Source organism: Triturus cristatus, chromosome 3_2 (genome assembly GCF_964204655.1).
Source record: "Triturus cristatus chromosome 3_2, aTriCri1.1, whole genome shotgun sequence".
NCBI lineage: Eukaryota > Metazoa > Chordata > Amphibia > Caudata > Salamandridae > Triturus > Triturus cristatus.
The window spans coordinates 843,637,230-843,654,917 of record NC_140584.1 but is presented as its reverse complement, the minus strand read 5'-3'; the positions used below and the strand labels follow the sequence as shown (position 1 = coordinate 843,654,917).

Sequence of the window (17,688 nt, the reverse complement as noted above, 5' to 3'; positions counted from 1 at the left end):
AAGACACGTAATCAACAGGCCGAAAAGAGTGAAATTCTCTTGCAGTTGATTTATTTATTGCACCATGTAATAAATATATTTATCTTTAAAGAAAGAGATCTATCTGATGCTCATGCTGTAAGGGAGAAAGGAGGTGCAGTGCAAGGTGCTAGGCAAAACAACATGCATCACTACTGAAGACATATGACTCCTATTTATACAAATATTTCCCTGTTATTAGAGTTGATATAAGTCTGGTGTCAACGGTCTATAACTGTGAGGTCAACAAAACTGGACTACTGCAGACCATTGGACAAATACATCTGTGCATGAAATCAGCCGTTCTTTCAATTCAATGTGCCTTTATACGTTGTAATAGGCGGAAAGAGTAGACGCAAACAAGCTATTTGCAGAGTAAGGGAAGCATCCGTTTGTGGTGCCCGTGTAGAAGCAGATACCAGGGTGAGGGCAGAAGAAGCTGTCTAGCAAATCAAACTGCTGGAGAGTGACTAAGATTAAACTGGTGCACAAAAAAGTCCTGCAACCACACCTTCTACAAACGGTCAGACCAACTTCCTCCAATGAGTCTGTGACCTTGTGGAGAGCTCCCAAGAGAGACCCCAGGGGCAAAATCCACAAGTACAAGATGAAAGGGGCATGGCCCACGTCAAAAACTTTGTAGGACGGGGAGCAGTGATGTGCTCAGAACAAAGTTTTTAATCAGTGCAGGGGCACAAAGTTTCTGACCATCACATACGATGTTGGTCACCCTGGATACATGCGACCCGGGTCGCAAATGAGATTACTCAAGAAAGAAACGAGAACTGGCAGCATTCTTGAAACTAGAATGGACTGAGGTCCTTAAGCACTTAGACCCTTAAATTGGGTGTAGTGAGTGATGGGAGAAGGCAGGGCTTTAAGTAGGCAGGGTCTCTCTGGGTCTCAGACTCAGACGTAAGTAAAAACGGACTTTGAAGCGGGTCCCTATCAAGCCCTATATTCTTGTCTTTAACTTTACTACTGGCAGAAACACTGATCGATTTCTGAAAAAGGAATTTGAAAAAAACATTAAGGTAATGCATGTCGGTGATTTTGCTTTCTGTTTCTAATTCACTTTTTTGGGATAAATCTTGCATTATCTAGGAGTGTTTTCTTTTTCCAGGATGTTGTTTTTCTGTATTTTTTTTGTATGTGGCATATTACTCTTGTAAAGTGCATACTTTGAACGAAGTCACCTCCAGCAGTTTATAATGGGCTACAATTGAAAGCTCAGGAGTTGAGGCTGGCGGCAGAGTGAGTTTCTCACTGTGTGGGTCAGTGAGTCAAAAAGCTGTTTGGAAAACATAGTCATCCAGTCCATGGAGCTTCTGGAGAGGGAAAAGAGCAATGGTCACGGATTACAGTTGCAATTGTGATTCTGTGCAAATGTGTGTGAAGGAGGTATACATTTGTCAAAATATTAAAATGGCAAAAGTAAGAGATAGTGCAGAGCTTACAGGTGAGCGTGTATGTTTGGAGGGTGCGGAAGTGAAAGACATACAAGTGCATTCAGGAGAGAGTGAAGAGAGGGTGCTGAAGAGGAAACAAATGGAGTGTAAGATATGCAGATGGAAATGTGGAGAGAAAAAGAACCCACATGTCTAACAGAGTGAACGTAACAGGAGTGATTGAGAAACTCGACACTCTGACAACCGCTACTCATTTCACAGGCTTCTGTAATGTTTAATTCACTTTCAGAATTGAAACATTTTCAATAGTGTTTACAATAAAATCACTGTTGTTACTCATTTATCTTAACCCCTTCGCTGCTAGGCCTTCCCCCTCCTCCCCCTTCCCAAGGGGTCATTTGTGTAGATCCATCGAGGTTTCTTAATAGAAACTAACAGTTAAATATAGGAAAAATTGAAAATTAGGTGAAAAACAGCCTTTTGTGTCAACGTTTTCACCTGTAACTTGTTCTAATTATGACAGCTCTTTGAAAGCAATATACCGTTACATCCGCTGGACCTTCCTGGTTGTGGGGATATATAGGACTTGTAGGCTCACCAAGAACCTGACGAACCCAGAGTCCAAAACTGAGCAGCAATTTGCAATGGTTTTTAGGTCTCGCCTGACCCAGCGCATGCGCTGGTCTGGCGAGACTTTTTGTGAGGGCTCAAATAAGTGTTACCATGGCCAGCCTAGAGCTACAGTGCACGTGTGCGGGCGTGCGCGCCTCACTTTCGCGGCCGCACGCCGCATTGATGTTTGATCACGATCACTTTCGGGGCTGCACGGCCGCTTTGATGTTCTCTTCGCTTTTTTTTCCTGTTTATTACTTCTATGTAGTAATGGTGGCACCCGTGCGCCGCCATTACTACAGAGCAGTAATAAACAAACAAGCATTGGCATAGCCCATAGGTCTCGCTTTTGGGACCCTATAAGTATTTAGTTATGCAACTGTTGCATGGCTAAACACTTATAAGGTCCCAAAAGCGAGACCTATTGGCTATGCCAATGCTTGTTTATTATGTTCCGGGTATATAGCAATTATTGTGGGAAAATGTATACATGGAAAAATCGGTATGAAAGACACCTATGTATTTCTGAATTGGGAACAAATTATAGAGTTTAGAAACAGTACATATTTGCACATTTTCAAAATTGGGAATACTTATACTAGCATGAGAATTATCGGTCATTTTTCAAAATGCCTTCTTTTTTACACAATGTCTTTCATTTGGAAGGCAGAAAATGCATCAAAAATCAATAGGTGATAACAGTTGCTTTACAAATCTGAATTACTCTAAGTCTCCCGATTAAAAATGGTACCTCACTTGTGCGGGTCAGCCTAGTGCCCGCGTCAGGAAACGGCGCAAAACGCAACGTGGTCACACCTCAATTTCACAGTGAAAAATGACCCTTTTTTGGCAAAGTGCCTAGTTGTAGTTTGTGAACCATAGCTTTGCGGGCACTTTGGGAAACCTAGCAAATCTATATGTTTTTGGAAACTAGACACCCAGGGGCTTCCAGGGAGGTATGGCTTGCATGGGTGATCCAGGATGGAGTGACTTGACTGCCTCCCACCAGGATCTGTTACCCAGAATCCCTTGCAAACCTAAAAATTGTCAAAACACATTTTCCCCACATTTCTGTAGTGGAAAGTTCTGGAATCTGCGTGGATCCACAAATTTCCACCCACCCCCACGTTCTCCAAAGTCTTACGAGAAAAATGGTACCTCACTTGTGCGGGTCAGCCTAGTGCCCGCGACAGGAACCGGCGCAAAACGCAACATGGTCACACCTCAATTTCGCAGTGAAAAATGACCCTTTTTTGGCAAAGTGCCTAGCTGTAGTTTTTGAACCCTAGCTCTGCCCGCACCTAGGGAAACCTACCAAACCCACACATTTCTGAAAACTAGACACCCGGGGGCTTCCAGGGAGGTAGGGCTTGCATGGATGCCCCAACGTTTCCTTACCCAGAATCCCCTGCAAACCTCAATTTTAGCTGAAAGAAATCCCTTTTTTCACACATTTGTGTGTGGGAAAGTTGTGGCATCACCGGGCTCACACAAATTTCCCACCACCCAGCGTTCCCCAAGGTCTCCCGGTAAAAATGGTGCCTCACTTGTGTTGGAGGCCCAAGTACCCGCGACAGGCAAGGGCCCAAAAATCTTTTTGTTTTTTGATAGGCAATGTTGATGTCGCCTCACTACGTATTCTGCTAGATATTCCTAAACACAAATCCGTTTCTGCCACATTAAAAGAATTACATTGGCTACCAGTAAAGACAATTATTGAGTTTTAGGCTCTCTGTATAGTTTTTAAGGCTTCCCATGACACAGGCCCAGCCATTTTTAAGCAGCAGCTCCGTCGATATATCCCAACGCGCCATTTACTTTCAGCTGAGTATTTTAATCTGATGATCCCTAGGTTCAGGAAAAGTTCAGTGGGTGGGAGACATTTTCTGGTCAGTACGGCCAGACTCTGGAATTCTCTCCCCCAGAGGTTAGAAAATGAAACTCACCTACTGGCGTTTAAAGAAGCGCTAAAAACATGGCTGTTCAATCTTTGACGGTATAATTAAATCCTCAGGCATTTGTTACTAGATAAACTAGCGCCTTGACACCTTCGGGTAAATGTATCGCGCTTTATAAATCTTCTTTTTATTTAATTCATTTTTGTGTTATACATCTTGGCCCATAATACATATAGTGTGCACTTTCCTTGTTTGTGCCGCAGCACATCTTTAAGCAGGTGTACCAGGTCTCTTAGTGTTTCTTTATGCGGGCAGCAACCTGCCTGCACTTTGAAAAGGGGTTAGACATTCGCCACCCCTGCAAGCAAGTGCAGTGAGTGACTGCACCCTCCTACAGGGGAATGTCTGGGGGTGGGGGGTCCACAGGGACTCCTTTTACCCCTCTCCAGAGTGCTGCAGACAGTGTGCCACCTTTTTGAGTACTTGCACTTCTTTAATTTGAAAGGGAGAGTACCTGCTCTTTTCAACACTGCATGCAAATCATTTTAGTGGGAGAGTACTTCTCAGAAGCAAACAGGTACTCTGACATGTACATCTATATTTCCATTCAAAGCACGGATTTGAATAGTATTTCAAGAAATTCTACCCTAGTTATAACCGTCAGGCAGAGTACTTCACAAGTGACTTCAAGTCTCTCTAAAGCATCCCTTATGTTTAGGGGTGGGCGGAATTTGCGGAATTAACCTTCGCAAATTATCGCGAGAATGTTTAAAATTATCGCAAACAAGCAGAAATATCGCAAAGATGCGGAAGTTTTTTTCCGGCATGTTCGCGAGATTTTCTGCATGGTTGCGGGTCGCCAACTTACCCATGTGGTTGCTTGCGGGCGCGGCCATCTTGTTTTGAGTTGTTCTCGCGGTGCATGATCGCGAGAAGAAAGACGTGATCGCGCGACGCATGACGTCACTGCGCGAACTGTCGCGAGACAGCGCAAATGGCTAAAAACAATACAACATCTCATGGAGAACGCGACCGGATCAAGAAAACTTGTCGGCGAACGCAGGGATTCAGGTAAGGCGATCGCGCGCGAGAATGTATCATTTTACAGCGCGAGCAAGAAACAAATTATCGCCAAGCTGCGGAAACCGGAATTTTTGACATTTTCGCGCTCTCCGCGGAACGCAAAAATGTCAAATTATCGCAATTTCCGCGAACGGAACGAAATTTTTGCCCAGGCCTACTTATGTTTATTCCTTCATGAGCCAATAATCACAGACAAACTGTCAGGCTAAGTAGAAAGAGCTATGCCTACTACATGAAAGTTTGTCATTCTGTGAGAGCACATACAACTGGTGCTGTTTGCAAGTTTCAGAAATGAAGTTTATTATGGATAATTTAGCTTGAATCCGAACAGGTGCAAGCAGGAAACGCGTCGCGGCGGGGAATAGCTGCAAGCTCCAGGACTACAAGCCCCAGAAGGACTGAGGGGCTGCCTCACCTGTCGCCAGTATCGGATTTCACCCCAGCGCCTACAAAAACTCCTAGCGCTTCCCGCTTCGCGGGAAACGCATCGCGGCGGGGACTAGCTGCAAGCTCCAGGACTACAAGCCCCAGAAGGACTGAGGGGCTGCCTCACCTGTCGCCAGTATCGAATTTCACCCCAGCGCTATTTAGTCATCTGATATTGCCGCTACGCGGGACGCGCGCGGGTGGGCCGTCTGTGGTCGTCAGGGGCCGACAGAGGCTGGGCTGTGGCCCTCCCCTTGACTGTTTCTCATAACTGGCTGGGTAGTGGGGTGCTTGGATAAAGCGGTTTTCCTGTTTGTCCTGAGTGTTACTCCTCCTTATTGTTTTGTGATATCCGTTTGCTAAGGCATTGCTGTACCCCCATTCCAAATGGGTAAGAGAAACCGCGTAAGCAGTACTCTGCCCAAACCGCGTAAGCAGAGGAAGACTCGAAGAGCAGCCAAGCAGCCTGACCCGGAGGGGGCCTTGGCACGTATTGGCTTATTGGTTGGGGAGTGTGAGACTATTCTGGGGTCTGATCAGCTTCTGTTGGGTGATGGAGAGGTTGTTGCTATGCCCCCTGTTGATTCGGGGTTTGTTAAACCTATTGTTTCCCCTATTGTTCCGGATATGTTCCGCACTAAATTAAAATCATCAGGTTGCAAAGGGGCTAGTACAGTGGCTGTGCCCGACGTTCCGGTTAATGGGGATAACTTGCCATTGAACTCTGAAATTGCCATTGGGGAAATTGTACCCGCTGTCCCGTGTTTTAACAGGTTTTCCCCTCTGACGATTGAGCAGGGTGATATAAATGCGGGATTACCTGGAATTTTGATCCCCTCTCCTACCGTTCCTCTAGATAGCCCTGCTGAGTTTTTTGATAACTCCTTACAAGATCTTATAAAAGTGGTCCATTCGTTGAGGGAGGAAATTGGTTCACTGAAGGCAGTGATAGAGATTCTGTCTATCAAAGTAGGGATGTGCTCTGTGGTACCTTGTCCTCCTCTTGGTAACCCTAAGAGGACTCCTTCCCTTGCCCCAGCAGTTCCATCAGACAATCAGGCTGATCCCTCTGGGCTCCCTAAATTCAGTCCTAAAGGTAACGTTACTTACAGTGACGTGGTAAAGGCTGGTAATAGCCATATTTTGGTTCAATCTATAGTTAACTCTGAGAGTTCTGGGCAGGATAGAATGAACTGCATGAGGAAGAGACACTGTAACCCATGCCCAAGGTGCTTTGGAGGGTCGGGGCGCTCGTAATGATCACTCTAAGGGTAATACCATCAATTGTTCCTATAACATTTTTATGACTAATGTCCCTAAATTGCCAACAAACTGTGGCAAAGAACATCCCGAGTCATTGACAAATAAGGCGATACATTGGCTGAGACATGTTAGAGGGTGTCGTTCAGTTATTAGAGAGGAAATCTCTAGAGCTATTAGACTTACTTCTCCTAGGGTTCCTGTTGATTGTATTGAATTAACTTTAATAAGTAATGCCCTTGTAGAAAATCTCCTTGCCCTGGAATACAGGTCTAGCCCCCCGGAGGGCTCTTCCATTCAACTAAGAAGATATATTTCATATGATCTAGGGGGGACGAAGTGTGATCAATCGAGTGAGAGAAAGGAGGATGGTTCATCCCTGGAAAGTATTGATTGACTACATAGTGTGGGGGGTGTTGGTCTCTGGGATTGTGGTGTTAGGGTGAAGGTCATTGAGTATCAAGTGCCCATGGTGGGTGGTCTCTGTATTGACCCCTGTCTTACCCATGACCATCAAGTGGACAAAGATCCTAACAGCTATCACCCTATCATTGCCCCTGAGCCAAGTCCGGGGTTTGTCCTACCCAACAACAGTATATCCCCTGAATCACTATCTACTATCTCTAACATGGATTGCCCCCCCTTGGCTGGTGATTCTTTATGCTAGTGGAATATTGCTGGTTTAAATGCCAAATTATCCATAATGGATTGGGTTGAATTCATCAACAAAAATGATATTTGTCTTTTCCAGGAGACTTGGCTCTTAGAACCACGTTTTTGCGTGGGTTATCTAAATTTCCATATTCCGGCCTCCAAAGGGTCCCACAGGCGTCCATCTGGGGGTCTAACTATTTGGCTGAGAAGTGAATTGTGTTTGAATAGTAAGCTCCTCCATACTGGGGATAGAGACATCCACCTATTGAGGCTAGAGCTTGGATCCTTGGGCACAATCGACATATACAATGTGTATGTTAGGGGCTCTAGATGTGCTAAATCTCCTTTTATAGATGAACTCATGAGTTTGTTTGATCTTTATTCACCCGAAACCTTTATTATTGTTGCAGGTGACTTTAATGTAACGTTTGAACCACTTGTTGAAACCGAGTGGGATACCCAGGACAAGGAAGAGTTACAATGGGGTATTCCTCTCTTGGAGTTGCCTCCCATAAAATGGTGGCCAGAAGTCGCCATTCAGATTAATTCTCTTTGCATGGAAAAGGGCTTGAGGGCCTTGAATGGTAGGATGCCCAGTGATCGCGAGGGCGCCCATACTTTTAACAATCGCCTGAGTAAGAGCCGAATTAACTATATTTTAGCGGATGTGAAATTATGGCACTCTCTTGTTGACATGAAGATAATGGCCCTCCCCGAGAGTGATCACAACCCCCTTTGTTTATCCCACAGATGGTGGAAGGCAGATTGTGGTCCACTAGAGGCAGGGGTGTTGAATTTTCTTGAGGTTGTGCCATCTAACGATATGTGACGGCTGAGGTGGTCCGGCCTAAGGGAGAATCCTACTGCCCTATTAAATATTTTAGCAGAGGTTGACGGTTCCATCCATGCTATCGAGCAAATCCTTTCTTCCAATGGGGTAATGGGGGATGTAACATTAGTCCATAACAGTTTTTTTGACAGTTTGAAATCTTACTTTTTAAAAAAAGCGAAATCTGGCCAAAGAGCTGCTCCTTGCCAAGCAACTTGGTATAATGGGGAATGTAGGCAGTCAAGGCTTTTACTCGGGGGAAGCCTTGAAGGAAGGTGATGTATGTGCGGTGCGACATAACAGAAATACCTACAAAAGTTGTATTGCCAAGGCGAAACGATTATGGGATGAAAAGAAGTGGCAGGGCCTCCTTGAAGCAAGTGTCCAGAATAATAGTAAATTATTTTGGAGTATAGTAAAGTGGGGATCTGGTGGGCAGCCTGAGGGTCCCCAAAACAATGTTCCCCAGGGGAGGTGGGTTGAGTATTTTAAACCCCAGTATCCTTCTCTCACTGACCCCCCTGGAAGTCCGGGCTTGCTCCAGGTGTTTAACTTGGAAGACAACTTTACTAAAGCTGAGGTGGAAACCGCGCTTGCTGATGTGGCGTCTGGGAAGGCCCCCGGCCCGGATGGAGTACCAGCGGATGTCTTCCTATTTGATAGGGCTAAATGGGGAAGATACATCCAATTGATTGCTAATGCGCTGGCACAGGGTGCACCAATTCCTAGTTCATGGAAAGCGGCGGAAATAATACCGGTCTTCAAAAAGGGGGACCGGTCGCTTCCAGAGAACTATAGGCCCATTAGCCTGATTGACGCTATTCAGAAGATCATAGGTAGGCTGATTCTAATTCGTGTTCACTCCTGGATAGCATCAAATAACATCTTGTCCCCATTTCAGGCAGGATTTAGACAGCACATTAGTACTGTTGACCAGCTTTTCCGTTTTGTCCTCCTCTATTGGAAGACTGTGGTTTTGGGCAAGGGAAATTTGTATGCCGTGTTCGTGGACCTAAGGGCCGCCTTTGATTTAGTCTCCCGTTCTAAACTTTGGTCGACGTTGGAAGATCTGGGGCTTCATGGCGGTTTGTTGTCCTTAATCCAGAGGCTCCACTACGACAATTCTGCTAGAATTAGATGGGGAGGCCAGGGCAAGACGACTGAGGACTTCCCGGTACAAAGGGGGGTTAGACAAGGTTGTGCAATGGCCCCAACCCTATTTTCATTATATATCAACGATCTAGCCGAACGTCTCCTGAAAGCGAATGTTGATGCCCCCACCCTTGGTGACACTAAAATCCCAATTTTAATGTTTGCGGATGAAACGCTTTTAATTGCTAAGACACCTGGCGGTCTCCAGCGTTCATTAGATATTTTTGAGAATTTCTGTGTGGACCGTGGCCTTGAGGTAAATATAAAAAAAAACAAGTTCATGGCATTTAGGCCTCATAGATCGTTCAAAAACAAACTTGTATTGTTTAACAATCCTTTGGAGCAAGTGCAGACTTTTAATTATTTAGGGGTTAACATCCAAAATAATTTTATGTGGAAACAGCAGAGGGAATTGTCTACTTTAAAACATAGGCAGCTGGTAGGAGCCATATTTGGCAAATTTAAAAAGTCTTTAACTAAACCGATTAGACCCGTGCTTCAGGTCTATAGTGCTAAAACTGTAAGTACAGCTCTTTATGGTGCTGAACTGTGGGGATACGAGAACTTGTCTTCCTTAACTACTTCGGAAAACAAGTTTCTGCGTAGTATAACTTCCCTCCCTCAGAGCACGCCTATAGTTCCTTTAAGGCACGATCTGGGTAAGAATTCCATTGCCGATGTAGCTAGACTACGACCTATTCTTTATTGGCGTAGATTGTGGACAACCTCGGCTTTAGCTCAGTATGCTGAAGGCTTCCTTGATGTAATGTCTTTGGTTGGCTCCCGTAATATTGGTTGGTTCAAAGAACTCAGAAATTCCCTTGTGGCTCTGGGGATGAGTGATCTCTGGGAGAACCCTTCGGGTGCCTCCTTTCCATCTAAAGCACTCTTGAAGGAGAAATATTGGGAGCTGGTTAATGCCAAGGTACTTTTTGATAGCAAACCCCTTTCGCTATCTGATGGCTTTTTGAGCATAAAACCTGCTCCAATGCTAGAATTTTTCAGGGATCTTGTTACAAAAGTGCTAGATAGGAAACTATATTTCCAGATGCGGGTGGGATCTTTGCCTTTAAAATCATTCACTGCTCGGTGGGATACTAACAGCAATAATTTATGTTTTTTGTGTAAATCCCACGAAGAAACAATTGCCCACATGTTTTTTTCATGCCCTGCCTATATGGCTCCGAGGCGTGTCTGGCTGAGACCCATTTGTAAATTATTGGGTACGAGACTGAGTGGTGAAGCAGGAAGAATTCTTCGTACTAGTACTGATCCAGCCATTGTTGTGGCTGTCGCTAAATTCTTGGGGCGGGCATGGATTATAAGAAACCAGAGTATTTGCCAGTAAAGTGTTAGCTGTCCTAGATGTCTCCCACTGCGATACACTTTGTAATTGTATGTATTTTAATCTTGTATATATGTTAAAAGGTATCCGATTTTAAAGTTTTTTGTCTTGGTTTATTACCTTTGTATTGTGTATCTGTACTTGTTTGTATTGCTTTTATGACTTTGGTCGAATAAAGCTGTTTTGGATTGGATTGGTGCAAGCAGTAGTAAAAGTATTCTGTGCTTGATTTTAGTGTCTCTGGCTCTCCTTCTTACTCTGCTTTTTTTTCTTTCTTCAGGAGGTGCAAACGCTGACCTCCCACTGGAGCCTCTACATCAACCTGGGTGGATTCCTGGTCGGCCTCTTCTCTGTGATGCTGCTGGGGCCATGGAGTGACAGTGTGGGACGGCGGCCAGTGCTTATCCTCCCTGCTATCGGCATGGCTGTTCAGGCTGGAGTCTATCTAGTAGTCATGTACCAGAAACTTCACGTGGGCTACTTCCTGCTTGGGCGAGTTCTCAGTGGACTGACTGGAGACTTCAACATGATCCTGGCTGGCTGTTTCTCCTACATTGCAGATGTCAGTGACAGGCGCTCGCGCACCTTTCGCGTCGCCATCTTGGAGGCCTGCCTTGGTATATCTGGGATGTTTGCCAGCATCATTGGAGGGCAGTGGTGCAAGGCACAGGGCTACATCAATCCCTTCTGGTTGGTGTTTGCTGTGAATGTTGCGACTGCAGCCTATATTACAGTCTGTGTGCCAGAATCTGTGAAAGAGAAGAAACCAGCCAAACTCTTCACCCTCTGCCATTACAAATCAGTGTATCAGTTATTCACTGTGCCTGCTGTCAATAGGCGCCGTAGCAAACTTTGCCTTTATTTACTCACTCTGTTCTTGGTGGTGTCTGTGCACATGGGTGCCAAAGACCTCTTCGTCATATATGAGTTGGGCTTTCCCCTATGCTGGGACTCAGAACTCATTGGCTACGGTTCAGCAGCAGAACACTTAACCTACCTGAGCAGCCTCGTTGGACTGCGCCTGTTGCAGATGTGCCTGCGAGACACCTGGGTGGCTGAACTTGGACTTCTCTCCAACATCTCTGGGTTGATCGTGATTTCATTTGCTGTAACAACTCCAATAATGTTTTCAGGTGACCATGGGAATTCAGAGTTTTATTTGGAATGCTCTAAGAAGGGGTGGGGGGAATTTGCGTAGTCGCGCTACGCAAAGCTCTGCGAAACATTAAAAAATCTCCACGAGCACGCAGAAACTCCGCGAACATGCGTAATTGCTTGTTCTGCCCGTTCGAGATGCTTTTTTCCTGTTCACGAGCGCTGTTTGCGTGTTCGGGGGGAAATATCTCGCGAACACGCATTTTAAAAGCATGAACAAGCATAAAATTCCGCGAAGCCGCGGATCGTGGAATTTTTGGCAATTCCGCGTTCTTTGCGGAACGTGAAATTACCAAAATTCCGCGAGCGGAACGGAATTTACCGCCCAGGCCTAGCTCTAAGTAGGAAAAGTTAACAGAGAATGCTTTCGTTTTTATATTGTCAAATGCTCAGGGGCCAGTACAAACCACGCAAACATCCTGGGTAATTCTGATGATCATGGAAGGATAGAAAGTTGTTAATGCATCGTGTCCTCATGGTGCTTATCTATTTGATACTGCAGTTTTCAAGAGACAATACATTTTGCTAATCAGCGATAGGTTGAAGAAGTGACCGCTTCACTTTAACACAAAAGGTAATCAATATTCATACTTCATCATTTTGAAATATTTGCCTACAGTATTGTCATTTGTAGTTCTGCTAGGTTAAAGTCGGTTAGCAGAACAATAATTCGGGCTTTGCTGTGCAGAGACATAAATTGTATCACTTGAGATGCCATTTGAATATGGTATTGGGTGATTGGTGATTGTAAGGTTGTAATAGTCTAGAAATATCAGGTGTCCACATGGTCTGTGACTAGGAGATTCCTCTAAAAAGTCTTAATTGATGCTGTGTCTTATTTGATGGTTTTATAGTGACAGTGGTTGAAGAGTCTCCCTTCCCTGGAAAAGGGATAGAGAGTATGCTGCCCACTTGCCAACAGTATTAAGCAAGTTGAGAGATAGCAAGAGCATGATATTGTGCTTGGGTTGTTATGGAATCATCCTGCCCGGTTCATTAGTAGATCTTCAAGTAATTTGAGGAGCACCAGACCCTCCCGCGTCAGAGCGTGATCACTATTTGGGGAACCCGCTCTTAACATGAATGTAGGGTTGAAATGCTTGGATGCGTAAGAAAAGGGTAAACCATGGGACATCACTGTTGGAAAAGCAAATTAGGATAAGTAAACCTACAGAATTGTTTTCTCTGTCTTATTCCCTTGTGCAGAATGTTAACAAAGCTACAAGTCACTAACGTAACTTACTGGGAAGATGTATATCCAGAATATCAGTTGTTCATTACGACGCATACCTTTACAAAGAATGCAATACATCGCGTTGACCTTGACAATGTGTTGTATCACATTATTGTACTTGTACGTTACCACACATTGTTCATGGTGATATATATGTATATATTTATTTATGTGTGTGTGTGTGTAATTGTGTAATAAATAAATATATATATATATATATATATATATATATATATATATATATATATTAAGCTCCAGAAAACTCCACTCTGTGAATGAAGGGGACCGCACACAGCAAGGTTTCTCGATGTATATAATTTATTCCATGATTTCGAGAAAAACAGCAGTAACAGCATATATATTGAATTTCACTGGTTTTGTATGAGGGAAATCTGAGCCTAACTACAATGACCCTGTAACCTTTGTTTTTTTCAGTGAAAATATATATTTTCACTGTAAAAACTAAAGGTTACAGGGTCGTTATAGTTAGGCTCAAATTTCCCTCATACAAAAGCAATTAAATTCAGCAGTTATAGCTACCTAAGCTAACTGTCACTTGCGCTCCTGCAATGCACTGCTAATGACCTCACATATTACATCACTCATGACCTGGTTAGTAACATCACTCATGACCTCATCAAATGAGTGTAAGTGTTTTTAAGAGTTTACGGATGCTTAAACATGTATAGTGACCTACTATAAAAGTTAACATAGTATACTAGGTGCACTACTACTGAGTGATACTACTTCTAACCTATATTACATGAGTGGCTGTGTGACTGTATCATTGTGTGTATGGGTATGTAAGTTGCTGTATGGGTGTATAAGTGGCTGTATGAGTGTATAAGTGGATGTGTGAGTATCTGTGGGTGAGTGAGATGTTGTATTAGTGGATGTATGGGTGAGTGAGTGGGTGTTTGAGTGGGTATTTGGTTAAGTGAGTTGGTGTGTGAGTGGATGTATTGGAATTTAGGGATGCTTAAACATGTATAGTAACCTACTACAACAGTTAATTTAGTATACTAGGTGCACTACTACTGAGTGATACTACTTCCAACCTATATTATGTGAGTGGCTGTGTGACTATCATTGTGTGTATGGGTATGTAAGTTACTCTATGGGTGTATAAGTGGATGTGTGAGTGTCTGTGGGTGAGTTAGTGGATGTGTGAGTGTTTGTATGGATCTGTGAATAGGTATGTAAGTAGTTATGTGAGTGCTTGTATGGGTGAGTGGGCTTGCATGCGAACCCACGCACCTTTTTTTTTTTTGTTTGTTTGTTTTTATTTTGCCGCCAATCCGCGGGTCTACCAGTGAATTTGCAGAAAAGTTTTTAATTTAAATGCTTTTAATCCCCAATGGGGTCCCTGTGGGAGATCCCCACCATATCTAGGGGGTCAGGTTATTCCTACCCTGCCCCCTTTTCTTTAATATTTACTTTATTTGTGGGACTCGGCTTCAAGCAGAGTCCCAAGATGGCTGCCAACACTTCCTGGTTGAAGTGTTGGCAGCCACTTAAATTCCAGTTGGATCCGAGAGTCCACTGCGGGGACTCTCATGCCCAGATAGCTATATTTTTTAACTTAAATATCTTTGAAACTACTTAACGGATTTACACCAAATCACAAAAAGCACGCTTTTTGGACCAACATTTAGCTTTCTGCCAAATTTGGTTTAATTCTGTTCAGGCTGTAGTCCTGTTCTAAAATTGCAAAATCCCCATAGACATACCATGGGGATAACGCGTTTTAGGACCCCCCTCTTTTCTCAGCCCCTGCTTGAAGAATCACCCCGAAACTTTTGAACTAGCAGCTGAACCAAAAAGGGAAAGTTGTTTGGAAAATTTCGTGAAGATTCATCAAACTGCACCAAAGTTATTGCCAAAGCAAACGCTTTTCATATGGAAACTTTGGTCCGAACTATAACGACCTACTGGCTATTGCCAGTATGTATTGTGTGTGTGTATGTATGTATGTGTATATATATATATATATATCTCCTCTCTTTAGATCTTGTCTGAGACAGTGCATGCGCTGTCACTTGTGAAGATCTTTTGTTACTTAAAGAAAAATCTAAAAATAGCCTTGGCCCCGCCCATTGGTTGGCTTCATTGTCACTCTTATTTTCACGCTTTGGTGAGCGCATGTCGGCTTCAGTTTCTTTGTATGTTTATCTCTTCCCCAGAACATGGACCAAGTACTGATTGATTTCTTCATTAGTGTTCTTCCACGCTTGTTACGCTGGGATTGTTGGATTTGTTTTTAGGTTGAGCGTAATAGCACGCATGCGCTGCTCTGCGAGGCATGCTGTATCTCCTCTAGGGGCATTGATCACACCCTTTGCTTCCCATTGGTTCCTTTGTGTGCTTTTTGAAATTCCCTTCCTTTCTCTGGCTAATTTTCACATTCGGCCCGCCTTTCAGTGGGCGGTTCCTTTCCCTGGCAACAGGCCCTGTTATGTGTATTATTGCTCTTCTGTCTATTTCCATAGGTTTAGTTGCACTTCTCTTTCTGTTTCCTTCGGTTAAAAATTGCTAATTTCTCATGCTTGTTGGATCAGCATGCACGGCTTCAGTGTCACAGACATGGCCCGTGCAGATGGAATTTGTCTAGTGAGCGGTGACAAACAAAGGTTTTAAAATTACATGCATGCGCAGAGCAGAGGCCGCCACCCGCTCCCGCAATCCGATGCCATTCACCTGCCGCTAACTCCAAAACCCATTCTGAAGTGGCCAGACTGCACTGCTCCTAGCCACAGCATGGCCCTTTACCAGTGGCACAAGTGGTAACCAATGTTGTGGCACCCAGGATAATGTGCTGCATGGCTTAATATTTATAAGGTCCCTAAAACAAGACCTGTTGGCTATGCCAATGATTGTTTGTTTCTTTCAAGACAACTTGATTTACATATTGGTGAGAACTTTGTAGACTGCAAACTACTTTATATCGTAAAACTATTTTTGTAAAGCATGCAAACAAGTAATAAATCACTTTACAATATAAAGTCATTTTCACACTGCAGTGTGGTCCCTGAGCCATAAGCATAACCTTTTTAAAACACCGCATGTTTGATGAATAAAACATTTGTCTGTATTACAAAACAAAAATGTTGGCCACATGTCGCTTTTACTGATTATGAAGCTATAAACATGCTCCTTTCCTTTAAGACTGTTGCCAGAGAGTTTGTGTTTTTCAGAATTAATTGCCGCTGTGTGATGATTAGTTATTTGTTGGTTACCTCTTTTATAATTTATAGGATGTTTTATAAGTCCTCAAGTATGTAATGCTTTCAAAAAGGTTTATGTTACACCCTTACCTCCCAGTACATTTTCTTCCTTCTAAACACTAAAATCACCCATACCGCCCTTTAGCTCTACCCATCCCTAAAATAACCTTTACCTCTCTGTGTCTATCCACCACTGAACCTTAAAATTACTATTGCCTCCCTTTACCATACATCTGCCCATCCCTGAAGCCTAAAGTCACCCTTATGTCCCTTTATCTTTACCCATTCTTGAACCCTAAAGTTACCATTACCTCCCTTTACCTCATTAACAACTTCAGGCTGCTTCGAGTAGGTTGCAGCCCTCACAGCCATTTATGAATGGCCGTGATCATTTATTTTTGTTATTGCTTAATTTGTATTTTACCTAGCACCCTCAGCCTTTGACTCACATTTCCTGCTCACATTAAACGATTGATGCATAAATGTGTAGCTCAATTTGTTGTAGGTTTAAGCTTACTCACAAGGTGTCATTGTCATTTTTCCTGCAAACCTTTCTTTTTTTGGTAAATTTTAAGAAAATTGATCACTGCCTCTCCTAGTCAGAAATGGCTGCGTCATACCGCTTTTTTTCCCTCTAACTTTCATCCTTGATGCACAGCAACCGTAATGCTGTACAACATGGCTAAAAAACATTGACAAAGCCAGTAGTTATTGTACAGGCATAACTTAGTAAAGTAGTAAACTTCTTTACATACCTTAAGTACATGCTCTTTCCGAAACTGGAGTTTCGCTTAACCTGTATGGGAAGTACTGGACTCAAAGTAGAAATAATAATATAAGGGAATAAGCAGAAGTAATTTTCTCTTTTTTCCCCTTAACTGGTAAAGCAAAACACTTAATGGGGATGCTAATGCTTTATATTGATTTATATAAATTCTTCTGAGATGACTTTATTTATTTATTTTCTTCCTTTGTTTTTGTGCTCTCGATTACGACACTGATTGTTTTGTATTCTAGGGTATGGATTCCGTTTCTTTGCAATGGCAACCACTCCTGTAGTACGGTCAAAGTTGTCCAAGCTGGTGGAAGAAACGGAGCAAGGTAAGAAGACCCTTTGTTTAGAAAATGTTGATAGAGAAAATGTTGAGAAATGGTAGGTCTGAGATAGTGACTGTGTGTCATGACATAATGCGGATCAACTGTAACTAGTTCTTAGGAAAGGAGCAAAATACTAAAATGGTCTGTTTCACTTTGAACTAGCCAGTCACAAATAAAGACCTCTTTGATCACAGTAGTATCAAGAATGATTGCCTTTTCTTAAACAGTGTAAAATAAAACTGTAGTTTGTCAATTAACCTTTTTAGATTCCCAAAGTACAAATTGTTAGCT

At 43.3% G+C, this 17,688-nt stretch overlaps 1 protein-coding gene across 4 annotated transcripts in view; it reads left to right on the top strand.

The window, feature by feature from the left end:
• The window catches only part of SLC46A1 (solute carrier family 46 member 1), a 206,214-nt gene that overhangs the window by 156,540 nt on the left and 31,986 nt on the right, over nt 1–17,688 (top strand). For all 4 annotated transcript variants that reach the window (XM_085649112.1, XM_085649110.1, XM_085649111.1 and 1 more), the window contains 2 exons: nt 10,967–11,819; nt 17,317–17,400. In XM_085649112.1, coding sequence (XP_085505238.1) covers nt 10,967–11,819; nt 17,317–17,400 — 937 coding nt within the window. The remainder of the gene's footprint in view (nt 1–10,966; nt 11,820–17,316; nt 17,401–17,688) is intronic.